This window comes from Prionailurus viverrinus, chromosome E2 (assembly GCF_022837055.1).
Source record: "Prionailurus viverrinus isolate Anna chromosome E2, UM_Priviv_1.0, whole genome shotgun sequence".
Lineage (NCBI taxonomy): Eukaryota > Metazoa > Chordata > Mammalia > Carnivora > Felidae > Prionailurus > Prionailurus viverrinus.
Window position 1 is genome coordinate 39,468,869 of NC_062575.1, and position 13,363 is coordinate 39,482,231.

Here is a 13,363-nt window from a genome sequence, read left to right on the forward strand (position 1 = left end):
ACTTTTTGGCTCTTCTCTTCATGTGAGCCCCAGCCTTCTCAAGGTAATGAAGGCACCAGGAGACTCTACAACATATTCAGCACTGGATCTTATACCTGGAAGATGAACATGGGCTTTTCCTTGATAATAAGCTTCCCATTCTCAGTCTTGACTGTGCTATTGAGCTAGTCATGGGTGGAATTATACTGGATGAAGTTGAGATCAACAAAGGGGTCATTATTGGCAACAGTATACATTTTGCCAGATTTGAAAACAGCCTTGGTAACCAGTCATACAATATAGCCAAATCCATTCACTCCAACCTTCACCATCCTATCTCACGGACTGTGCAGCTATCTCTGTCCAACAGGGAGAAACAGAGAGGCTAGATTTCTTTTACTGGCATTTTATTTAAAATGTTTTATTTATGGGGCGCCTGGGTGGTTTAGTCAGTTAAGCATCCGACTTTGGCTCAGGTCACGATTTGTGGGTTTGAGCCCATGTCGGGCTCTGTGCTAACAGCTCAGAGCCTGGAGCCTGCTTCAGATTCTCTGTCTCCCTCTCTCTCTGCCCTCCCCCACTCCTGCTCTGTTTCTCTCTCAAAAATAAAACATTAAAAAATTTTTAAAATGTGTTTATTCAGTAAATGAGATTGATGTATTTTTTGTATATTTAATGTCTAGTTTTAATATTAATTTTATGTTGAATTCATAAAATGAATTGTAGAGCTTCCATATCCCACCTTACCCCACAACGCCATGGTATAGAATTTTGCTAACCCAAAGTATGCTTCATGGACTAGCAGCATGGATATCAACTGGATGTCAAGCTCACTTCCTAGAATTTGTTAGAAACGCAAAAATCTCAGGCCCTACCCCATATCCTAATTAGGATATGCATCACAAACAAGATCCCCAGGTGACTTGTATGCATGGTAAGATTAGAGAAGCTCAGATCCAGAATGGTTGAAACAGTGATGAAACTATCTTTTCTTTAAAATGTCATATAGAACTCAGATATGAAGCCAACCAGTTATGGTAACTTTTAATACTTAACTTGATCTATGATAATTATGGTATACTCAAGGTTTCTATTTCTTGGGTGAATTTTGGTATTTTATATTTTGTTAATAAATCATCTGTATCCCCTGAGCTTTACAACTTTTGTTGCATAGAGTTGCATTCCGTTTAAAAAAATTTTTTTTAATGTTTATTTATTTTTGAGAGACTGGGATAGAGCACAAGCAGGGGGGACAGAGAGGAGACACAGAATCCAAAGCAGGCTGAAGGCTCCTGAGCTGTCAGCAGAGCCCAATGCGGGGCTCAAACCCACGAACTGTGAGATCGTGACCTGAGCCGAAGTCAGACACTTAACCTACTGACCACCCAGGTGCCCCTAGAGTTGCATTCTTGTTACTTCATTACTATTAATATCTTCCATCACTTGATGACGTCTCCTTCTCTGTGTATTTTTGCTTTTGTTTTCTTTTTATCAAGCTTACAAAAGCTGTATCTATTTTCTTGTTCTTTTCAGAGAACTAGCTTTTGGATTCAATTAATAGTCCCTTAGTTAAAACCTGGCAGGGGAGGAGGCCCTACAACATGAGCCATTACTGTGGATGAGTTCAGCTTTGCTATTAACATTGAAACCATGTGTACATGTGAACCTGAACTTCCAGGGACCAAAGCATGAGAATGCAGGATTAATACCTATTTTCAGTTGATAAATCACAGTCTGAATAGGGACATACCTCCACCAAAATTGCCTTTCTGCATACCTAATCATATTCTAAATGTCATGTATGGTCTCCCTGGTATAGTTCACTAAACAACATTTTGAGCATTTGTATTTTGCTTTAAGGTCTATAATGCCTTTCATACCCTTAATCTCATTTGAGATTTGTGTTTAAAAGGGTCTAATAGATAATCTTGACTAAGGGGGAATACAGTCCTAACCTGATTTTCACATACTGAGATCAGCTGGGGCCCTCAGAATGCTGTTTCTCCAGTGGGCTGAACAGGTCCCACAGAAGAGTGTGTATTTTAGGCAGAGCTAAGAAAGCAAGTATTCCCTCAGATAAGGAAGAGGCATGAGTTGAAATTTTAGCCATGAACAGATAAAAGAAAACAGCAAATTTCAGATACTTATCTTAAAGCAGACAATTATGTGAAATGCATTAGCTTTTTTTCCCTTTCAATTAAGGAGTCAAGGTTTTGTTTGCCCTCTTAAAAACTGGACGAAAAACCTATTACTTATGCACTTTCATTTCTTACCTTTGCAAATATTCTAATCAGATAAGGATTTCAAAAGCTAGATGACTGTAAGCTTTTGCACTCAAATTGACCCAAGTTTAGGACAATAGCTGCAAAAGTATAAAGTGTAGTTTATTGAATTTGGGATTTTTGGTTCACTGATAGACCAGTCTTATGTTGATCATTACGGAGGAGTTATTACAAAGATACTGCTGAAGTCCTTCACAAAGTTAATTTTAATCTTGTACCGCTGACCAGAGATTTCTGATCTATAATAATCTTTTTATAAGCAAACACTTGGCTAGTCTTTCTTTTGTGGTGTATTTAGGTTTCCTTTAAGCACCTGGAGTAGAAACCATCTTAACCTCACATTCCTGTCAGTACTATGCATAGGACCTTTTTAACTTCCGATAAGTAGTGCTGAGTATTGAAAAAGAGAAAATAATCCTGCACCCTTCCTACCTCAGAGAACTGGTCAATTCACCTACTTGATAGTATTTTCCCTGCTAAGCAAAATGTTCCCATCCTAAAATCCAGGACAGAAAGTGAGTAAAAGAGAGAGAAAATGGTAGCATTAATGACATGATGTCCATAGCATTTTAGTGTTGGAAATAAAATACTAGAGGACAAACCTTTTGACATTGAAATCTTATTTGGGGAGAATGCTCATTATGAAGCAAATGGAAAAAGTAAAATAATCCATTTTTTTTAAGACTGAATTATTTATTCTTTCCATTTTTTTCTTCTGGGAGGAGTGTAAACTTAAATCCAAAACATCCTGTAATATAGTTCATTTCTCCTCTGACCTAAAGTCCTAGAAAGATACAGATATTACATGATTGTTCTATTTTTTAAAAACGTTAATACAAAGTATTCCCTGGAAACCTTTTCTTTCAGACAATACCACTCAGAAGTTCACCTCCCCACCCCACCCCCACCCCCCATTCAGCATTCAACTCCATGGCTGAGTACTTGCCATGGTCCCCACCCCTCTGTTTAGTGGTGGGTTGGGAGACAGACGGAGAGTGAACTTTAACATAGAGAAAAATATGGATATCTCAATGGGTATGCCCTGGTTATTTTGGGGAAACTTGCTGCAAAAGTGAATATAATTCAGGTACAGGATACCACACCTAAACAATCTCAAAGGGCAGGCAGAGGACAAGCCAGACAAGACAAAGGAAAGGGGAACGAGGCAGAAGAGACAGCATGGGAAGAGACTAGGACAAAACAAGCCCAGAAAACTGTCAGTGCAAAGGTTTTACTGATGGGATGCAGATAAGGAGGATCTTGTAGAGGTTCCACGCAGAGCCCATACTCTTAACCTCTATACCACTTGGTGACTATATGGAAGATGGGCTTTAAAGTGAGAAGACTGGAGGAAAGATGACCTGTTTGGTAGATACAAGGCCTCAGTTAAAGCATATGAGCACACACACACACACACACATATCCTATATATACATGATATATAGGTATATATATAGGATAGTGATCAGGACTATAGACTCTGCACTAAGACTCCCTGGGTGAAACTAAAATTTCAGTTCCACTAACTTACTGGCAGTATGATGATGTGCCTCAGTTTCAGTACCAGTAAAACTAGGAATAGCAACATTACCCAGCCAACAGGATTTTTTGAGGATTAAATGAAATCCTACACAGAAGTACACTTCACCTAGTGGCTAGGAGTGCCCAAAGTTTGCCCCTATTAGAATGTTACAAGTTGCAGAGACAGGAATGGACCTATTTTACTAAGTAGGTACAATTAGCAGGGTTTGGGGATTCAGGCTGGGGGCAGGGGGGAATGGAAAGGGAGGCAGAGGGGACTAGAGGTTTTTACTGCCAGCTAGATTACTGGCTAGCTAGGAAGGCCACCAACAATAAAGGAGATGTCTTATGGAAAACAGAGAGGACTTCCTTTCCTTTTGGACATTTTAAGTTTAAGGTATTAATGGAATATCTATGCACAAATAACCGGTTTAAATGGTTGAACATGAGTATGAGGCTCAGGGAAGTGATGTAGGGGAGTCATTAGCAAACAGATGACAAGGTAAGTGTTAGAACACTGGGCCAAGAATATCATTCTGAAAAATATGCACATTTATTTTGTGTTAATATATAAAATGTATTTAAATGACATGAAAATATAGAAAATATCAGTTTTAGCAGTGTGGGAATGAAGAATGACTTACGACAAATATAGTATATTCACATTATTCAGAAAAATTAGAGTACTAATAGCACATTCTGATCCTAAACCATATATATCAAATAAGGACAGATGCCTCTACACACTCCAGTTTTGAGTCAGCTAGATTTTACAAAGTTATTCTCAGAAAGACCAAAGTAAATTGACATTAACAAACAATGTTAAGTTCTTTGAAAGGTTATTTTCTATAACCACTTTGTTTAAAGCATAATAAAAAGGCATTTAATCTCAACACTGTCAGTCTTCATTCCCAGTAAAAATAAGTACATGTTAATGATCTGATGTCAGGATGCCAACTGGTCAAATTTCTTCTTTTTTTAAGTCATTTCCCCCTAATATCCAGAATTGTTTCACTGAAACAATCAAAAAGCTAACATTAAGTCTGCTCTACCCACTTAGCAAAGTAGTGAAGTAATTTTACTTGTCCTATCACTTGTGGAACCAAGCCTTCTTTAAAAAATAAATGGAAGAGTGCAGGGGCACCTGGGTGGCTCAGTCGGTTGAGCGTCCGACTTCGGCTCAGGTCACGATCTCGCGGTATGTGAGTTCGAGCCCCGCGTCGGGCTCTGTGCTGACTGCTCAGAGCCTGGAGCCTGTTTCAGATTCTGTGTCTCCCTCTCTCTCTGACCCTCCCCCGCCCCGTTCATGCTCTGTCTCTCAATGTCTCAGAAATAAATAAACGTTAAAAAAAATAATAAATGGAAGAGTGGAATTTAAGTTTATCGTTATTAGTCAAAATATCACAAAAGCCATAATGAGCCACCAAATCCAGCAATTCCAGCACAGAACACCTGCAATACATTTAGGAACCTGCAAACTTTCTATTTTGTCCTCCATAGGCTGGGAGCCACTAGTGCAGTTATTCTGGCATTTCAAATATGGAAAAATGAAATATTTTGAGGTGTCATTTCAGGGTGGGAGGGGGTAATAATAGGGTATGAGCATTTTCCTTCAGTGTTGTTGATATTTTTGGCAGCACAGTATTCTTTTAGCTCGTGGACCTGCGTTTCCCTCACAAGTGAACATTTCGTGTTCCCACTCCCGCATCCCTCCACCCCAATACCAGCAGCATGCTCCATCACTGTGACAATCACATAATGGCCACAAACACCCCCTACAATAGTAGTGCTGTCCCAGGTTGACCAACCACTATTGTAAAAGGTTGGCTCAGCTGATTAAAATGCTGCTTTTAGCAGCTTGGGTGTCTTTGTTGCAATACCAAATACTGAGAACACAACAAATGTTTATTTAAGAAAACCCATTCCCATTACTAGGGTGGGGGGGGGGGGTCAGAGTATCCTAAAAGGTCAGAGAACTCTTAGAAATCTAGTTCAACCATTCCAAATTTACAGATGGGGGGAAAAATGTCCAAAAGAAGTTAAGTGACAGGCCCATAGTTCCATGGCTAGGAAATGGCTAAGCCAGAATTAAAACCCTAAATTCTAGTCCAGTACTTTCTACTACACCATGCCCCCAACTCACACAACCCACACATGGATATATTAAAAGCTCAGCAGCTCCAGTTATGTCCAAAGGAACAAAAGTCCTTTAAATTTCACACATGAAGACAAACACCACCCCCCCCCCCCAAAAGTCACTCAGATTCACTGGGGTCTAAGGATTCATTTAATAATGCTTTGAGGTTTCCATTCCAGGCTTAATAATTCACCTTCAAATTAAAACCTGGCATTTTTACTTATCATCCCATCCAAGTAAGAATTTTATGAATGTAAAATATATACCAGTTTCTACATTAGCGTATCTTGAGGAAGTGATGAACAGCTCCTGCTGCCATTTTAAACTTAACAATTCAACTTCAAATTTTGTCAGCTTATAATAAATATATGGGTGTAGCTTTAAACAGTAAGTTGTGGACAACTGGCACCATGAAAAAGCAGCATGTGTAAGTGTAAGATGATCTTCCCCATATATATTAGGAAAAAAAGGAATCTTCACTACAACGATAAGCAAAATATCCAACAAATACATACTAATTTCTCATGGCCTCATGGTTGGGAGTGGGGGGAGGGGCACGGACTTCATGCAAGATGCTCCAAATATTAACATCAAATACTACACACCCATATTGTTTATACTTAATGATATAATTTCACTACTTTTAGTAAATTAGCAATATTTGGCACTTTTTGTCTCACGTTTACACCTAGATACCAGAACATAAAATACTATTATTTATTAGCCCCATTTATCACCCATGCTAATTTTCTTTCTAGAATGGTAAAGGTATGGTAAAGAAATGAACCAAATATCTGCTCATAAACAAAAAGTTTTCTTTTTGATACACTTAGCTACTGTTTTAAAGACTGGAGTCCTGGATGACCAGCTCCCTTTGGAAGATCTAACCACTGAATTTAGTTTGCTTTCTTACAAATGCACGTGTGATCAAAGATGGACCCAGTGGTATATTACTGACTTACCGCCAAATGGCAAACTTATCAAAGTAGCTGTGATTCTCAACAAGGGTCAAAGCCTACTCCTAGTTCCCAGGGAGAATATCAGATCTGTCTTATTTCAGCTGTGTAATTGAAGGCAGAAGGCAGAAGGCAGAAAGAAGAGGGTGTCAATTCTGACGTCTTCCTGTGCCCACCACTTTCATATCACGGTGAAAAGTGGGGACTGTGTATCCAACTGAAGGAAAACACCTCAACATGTTATCATTGCAGAAACAAAACCAACAGAATCCTTTACAGTAGTCTCAGATACACTACTCCCCTTTTGTCTCTAGATAGGGTGGATGCAGAAGCAATGGGAACACAAATATCCTCACCAGATGAAGGAGTTAACAGTGGCACTCCCATTTTGGAAAGCTTTTCTCAGATACTATCCCACCACTGCCTCTTAAAACTAAAGAATTCTAATTACTAACTTATTCCCGTAAGTGAAAAATAAAATTTCCTAGCAGGAAAACAGCTAGCTAGAGGTGGGGCTAAACCCTCAGAGCTGCTAACATTTAGGATTTAGGATTCTCCCAGAGATTACATTCAACATCATCATACAGACCGGGGGCTGGGGGGCACGTGCGGCAGGACACACACAGCCAGGACTCATGTGTAAAAGAACAAAAGGGAAACCTGGATACTACTGTTTCTGCCAATGCCATAAACATCTCCCAGGACTTGGAAATGACCAGCTAATTTTACCTCAGTCTAACCATTAGCTCTGCAGAATCTGTTGACCCTAACATAAAGAAGGAAGATGAAGGAGAAAGTCAATTACAGATTTCACAAATATCTGGTATGTAAGTCTGTAATTTTTAATTAGAATTAACTATCAAAGACACTGCACCTTTTAAGTCTTTGAACTTAATAATGTTTAACAGTGGCTTTATTAGGTGAACGCTTGAAAGCATTCAACATTAAATTTAATTTACTTCACATAAATGTTTGCAAATACATTATCAGCAATTCTTAAATATTTCAAATCAACCCACTTAAGTATAGAAGGCTTGCTCATAGGTCTTCTGAGGTGACAAGACGACTGAAAGGAACCTTGGACTTGAGTCCAGATCTCTAACCAACAATCACCATGTCATCACCGGTGAACTCATATGAGGGAACTTCAAGATTGAGAGGTGCAGGCCCCTTCCTGATCCTGCCAGAAGCATCATAGTGTGACCCATGGCAAGGGCAGTAATAACCACCAAAATCTCCTGCATTTGCAATGGGTACACAACCAAGATGAGTGCAAACACCTATCAGGATAACCCATTCAGGTTTCTTTACTCGATCTAAATCATGCTGCGGGTCCCTCAACTGGGACACTTCAACTGCAGCTTCCTGCTCAATTTCCTTCTTGGTTCTATGACGCACAAACAGCGGTTTTCCTCTCCATTTGAAAGCCATGTTCTTGCCTTCTGGAATATCGGATAGCTTGATTTCGATTTTCGACATGGCCAACACATCAGCAGAAGCACTCATGCTGGAAACAAACTGGGAGACGACATTCTTGGCAGCATATGCAACACCTATACTAGTTGTTGCAGTTATCAAATAGGAGAAACCTTTTCTAGCCTCACTGCTCTCTTTTGAAGACTTTGTACCATCTAACACTTCGGTGCGTCGATAGTCAGAGAAGTCAGGCACTCTGATGTCTGTGTGGGAATAACGAACAGAAGCAGGGACTGCAAGATAAACAGAAAGTTAAAAAAACAATTAGATGAGTACCCTTAAAGAAGTATACATCAGGAAATAACCTTTGTGAATTCATAAGCAAAAATCAAGTTATAAAAATGTGAAATATAGCACTAATGCCAGAAATGGTCAGGTTGGCAGTGCCTGCATAGAAAATATTGAAAAAGAAATGGAAGTCAATCACTACCTATCATACTGGTATGAAATCACAGGATAATATGCGTAAACTGAACTTCTTCCTGATTGAACACAGTTGACTCAGAATTTCTAACGATTTAGTGCATCAAATCTAAAAAGTTAAATAGTACTGTAAACAGCAATATTTTAAAATCCCCAAAATTCAACATGCCAAGACATACAACTATGTTAACTACCTCCCATATTCTCTGGATTACAAGGGACTGTAAAACTCATCAAGTCTACCCAATAAGTTGATTTGTGGGGCTCCTGGGTAGCTCGGTCAGTTAAGCGTCTGACTCCTGATTTCAGGAGCCTGCTTGAAATTTTCGCTCTCCCTCTCTCTCTGCCCCTCCCCCACCCATGTTCTCTCTCTCTCTGTCTCTCTCTCTCTCTCGTGCACAAAATAAACATTAAGAAAAAGGTGATTTGTGATCATCTTATTAAACCAAATGTCTAACTTCACATTACTATCTTACTCTCTGAAAGTTCAGTAGAACTGCTAAAAATTCATAAATACTTATTACCATAAACATTCTGTGAACTGTTAGTATAACTTTAGTTGCAGAAAATGAAGAGATTTTCTATTTTAGACTCTGGAGTATAAATCAGTATTACTTTAACTTCAAGTAAAGCCACCAATGGGCAGAAAAGGACATCCTTGTCAAAATACACAACTATCAAATGAAATCTCCAAAAGATCCAATTATTTCAACTTAGTACAGGATAAAAGACAAATTTTCATATATCCCCCTCTTCAGTGAAGGGCAGTAACTTCTATGAGAGTAAGGGCATTATCTTTCTTTTTCAGTGCTGTGGATTTCTCAACTGAGACACTACTACTGCAGGCTGGCCAGATCTTTGTGTCAAATGAATGTTAACTAATTACTATTTATGTAGTACTTTGGATGTAAGTAGTTTTTAAACTAAACAGATTATGACCTTTTGTCCATAGAATTTTAAAATATCTGACAAAAAATTAACTTACTGGCATCACTTTTAAGTATGTTTCAGGAAGCAAATCTCTTTGCAAGTTGTATACGCATTTTAGGAAATTTGTCACAAGGTTTCTTTTTTTATAAAAGGGACATTAAAAATTCCTCACTTAAAAACTGTGTTGTTTCAAAAAGAAAAATGTACTTATAAAATGCAATTTCATGTAAGTTGCAGCCTACCAGGCTGTCTCATCCTAATATACTTCCTTGAGTATTACAATAAAGAACATGACCACACTTTTCACATGGTTCTCAAAGTCAGTAACAATGGAAGCTGTAAGTCAGCCTTGAATGTGGAGATTAGGGGCACTGATCCCATATGCAGTGGGATTAACACATAATTTGTATGTTATATATCTCATATATATAATTCTTATAATAAATTCTTATAATAAAGCTAGGGAAAAGAAAACATTAAGAAAACCATAAAAAATACATTTGCAGCAGTGTACCATATTTATAAAAAAAAAAAAAAATCCACATATAAGTGGACCTGCACAGTTCAAATCCATGTTGTTCAAGGGCCAGCTGTATTCCCAAACAATGGTGAAACCTATCAAAATCACTCTATGTACTTTTCTGGGACCAGGACAAGGGTAGTGACTACCTAATATTTACAACTATGGCAAAGTGACATTATCATATACTACCCTACTTCTACCTAATGCTAACCTAACAGTGTAGACTGGGGTTTGGGATCAAGTATGAATTACCTTCCTTTGGTATTCTCTGGAATTACAAAGGAAAATGTGTATCATACCTAAAAGATGACGGAACCAAAGTCCATACTTCTACATTAAAAACCGTGTCTACAATCTTTAACCATATAACAGTATACAAGCAAATGTACAGGAACATTAAACAGAATGGTTTTGACATTCTCATCCAGAGATTTGGTGGTGAAAGAAATCCAGCTGTCTACTGCCACTCTACCTAGCAGGTTACACGTTAGTACAATAGTACAATACTGTACTATTGTATATTGTACCACCATGAATATTTTGGGAAATTTAACTGCCATATTGCAAAAGTCATTTCTAAATAATTTATATTAACTGTATTAGGTGTGACTTTAGCAACAAAGATGCTAGCTAGATTTAGTTCTAAACTCAAGCAAAACCAGATACTTCTGGAAATAGAGAAAATTTAAGAGACTATAACAAAAAACAGGTTTTCCTTTCCTAAGATGAACTCTGATGTGCCTTGGAAATCTTCCTCTCACCTCATGGATCTTCTGATCCAACCCTCCCATTTCACACCCTCAGAACTCTTTCTATAAACCATCTAGACAGATTATAACGTGAACTGAAACTACAAGCTGAAGGCATTATTATAGAAAAAGTTTGCCTTACGGTTCTGTATCATTTACCTGTTCTTGGGAAAGTCAGGTAAGCCTCTAATTTTTAGAAGAAACCCTTTAGTCACTAGACAAATTCCAAAGATGCTTTTTGCATTTGCTGTTGAAATTTTGTCCTCCTTTATTGTTTCTTACCTCCAGATCCAAAGAATAGGCTTGGGATGGGCTGGTGTACTCTGCTCACGCCCTGAACAGTGTCTCCAAAACCCACTGGTGCCCCCAAACAACAACAACAAAAATCACCATTTTATTCATTCGCCACTATCCTGCACTGCCTATATGCAAAATCTGAGGTTGTAGGAAACAGAAAAATAAAGATTCTTCTCTATGCCTCAAGCTCAAGGTCAGAGGAATCACCAGGAAATCCAATAGTAGGAAGTGTTATGTACCATAAAAATAAAGGAATCAGCAAATATAAAATTTTATTGACCTGACCCTGAACGGAGATTGATTTGGTAAGACGGAAATGTGGAAAACTGGTGAGAGGATTATTTTAAAGTAAAGAGAACAGGGTGAATGAAGGAAAACTAAAGAGAGTGGGGGTAATAACTTAGCTTGCAGGGCAAGTGTCACTGTCAGTGGGGCCAGGCAGGCAGATAACGCAATGGAGGAGGTCTGGTGAGAACTGTGATGACCTGGAAGAGTGATTGCTCCAACTAAGAGGGCAGCCAGTGCACAGCACTTTTCTCATGGTGAAACAAGTTCAGTGTTGCCAGATTCCAACATTTTAAAACACGCAAAAAATCTCCCTTTTAAGACTGTGCAGGTTGGGAACACTACAGGTACAATGGCACACAGGTTGCCATTTGAGGATTTCCAATACAGAGCATAAAAAAAAAAAAAAAAAAAAAGACATGGCACAAAAGATAGTGCAGGATCTGGTTCATGGCTAAATCAATCTTTCAAATCCATGTTCTATCACATACACAAAGTTTATCCTTGTGTAAGTCACTTCACTTCTTGTAGTTTGTTTTCTACCTGTAAAATGGGAATATCACCAACCTCTGCTTGTGGCTCTTCTTGAGCATCAAACTGATTACAGTGTAAAAACCCTCTGGCCCAGCAAAACATTGCCGATACTCCACATCATTAATGACCTTGGGGCTTGTGTTATTGTTTTGCTGCTGTTGCTGTTGAGAGGGATGCGTGAAAGACAAGGGCATTAGACGGTTTAGGTGGCGGTGAGCAGGACAGGGTCCCAAATATTAATAGTTCTTATTTTTTCAACATGTATAATAAAATGCCCCCAAATGTGCTAATGGCTTTAAGTAGAATTTTTCCATCTAAACCTCATGACATTACCTACGTAATTGGTATAATCATTCATCCATTTCACTGGTGAGGAAAAACATTCAGAAATTTGCCCAAACGAGCTGTAAGCAGCAAAATCTGTCAGACTTTGCTGGAAACAGTCGGCTTTCAGAGTTCTTGAACTTAACCTATGACGTACAAGATTAGCCTGTGGTTTAGGCAGACTGGTCGACAACGGAAACAGAGGCCCGCAAAGCGAGAGCTGGAGGTCACTTGAGATCGCCCAACCTAGCCGCGTCCGCGCACAGGTGAGGGCAGAGACCCAGGAGGTGTAGAAGCTTGCCCAAGGTCGACCCAGCAAGGCAACTTAATCCCCCAAAGGGGCTCCGCTCCATTTCCCCGCCCTCCTGAGCTGCGCCATGGGTCGAGGGCCGGAGGGAGCGAGAACGGGGGTACCCCTCAGCCCGGCTCACCATTGAGGCCCACGGAGGCGACCAAAGGCCGGCTCGCGGCCTGGCCACTCAGCGACTCCCGGCACAGGAAGGGCCGCTTCACGTCCAGCACTGGCGGCTCCGAGGTGGCGGGCACTGAAGCCTGCACCAGAGGCCGCAACGCGCCCGCCACCCCGCGGGACGTGGCCGATAGGACGGGCGCGAACGGGCCCGAACGGGCGGCCACCGACAACATGGCGACAGGGGCTCCAAACGCCGAGCCGGTCACAGGGACGACCTTTCGCCGCGGCGCAGGCGCGAGGAAGCACAGGAGGCGCGCGATCCGTGACGTCAGCGCGCCGGCCTCAACGGTGGCTCCCCGGAGAGGTGGGGGTACAGAGCCAGGAAAGGCGCTGCGTCAGAGGCGGGGCTTCGAGCTTACGCTAAGAGCGGAAGGGGGCGGAGCGGAGCCGGGCGGGAAGGTGTGGGTGCCGCCCAATCTGTCCTCCCCAACATCTTTTGGTGTGTAACCTGGTGTCTGCGCAAAGCAGGCCCGCA

At 40.2% G+C, this 13,363-nt stretch overlaps 1 protein-coding gene across 1 annotated transcript; it reads right to left on the reverse strand.

Moving 5' to 3' along the window:
- Positions 1-7,694: 7,694 nt before the first annotated feature.
- Positions 7,695-13,133, reverse strand: LOC125153355 (cytochrome b-c1 complex subunit Rieske, mitochondrial). The gene is made up of 2 exons (XM_047836432.1): positions 12,848-13,133; positions 7,695-8,584 (listed from the first exon to the last, which is right to left on the reverse strand). The coding sequence occupies exons 1-2, from the start codon at positions 13,059-13,061 to the stop codon at positions 7,974-7,976; spliced, it is 825 nt and encodes a 274-aa protein (XP_047692388.1). The 5' UTR covers positions 13,062-13,133; the 3' UTR covers positions 7,695-7,973.
- Between the last annotated feature and the right edge of the window lie 230 nt (positions 13,134-13,363).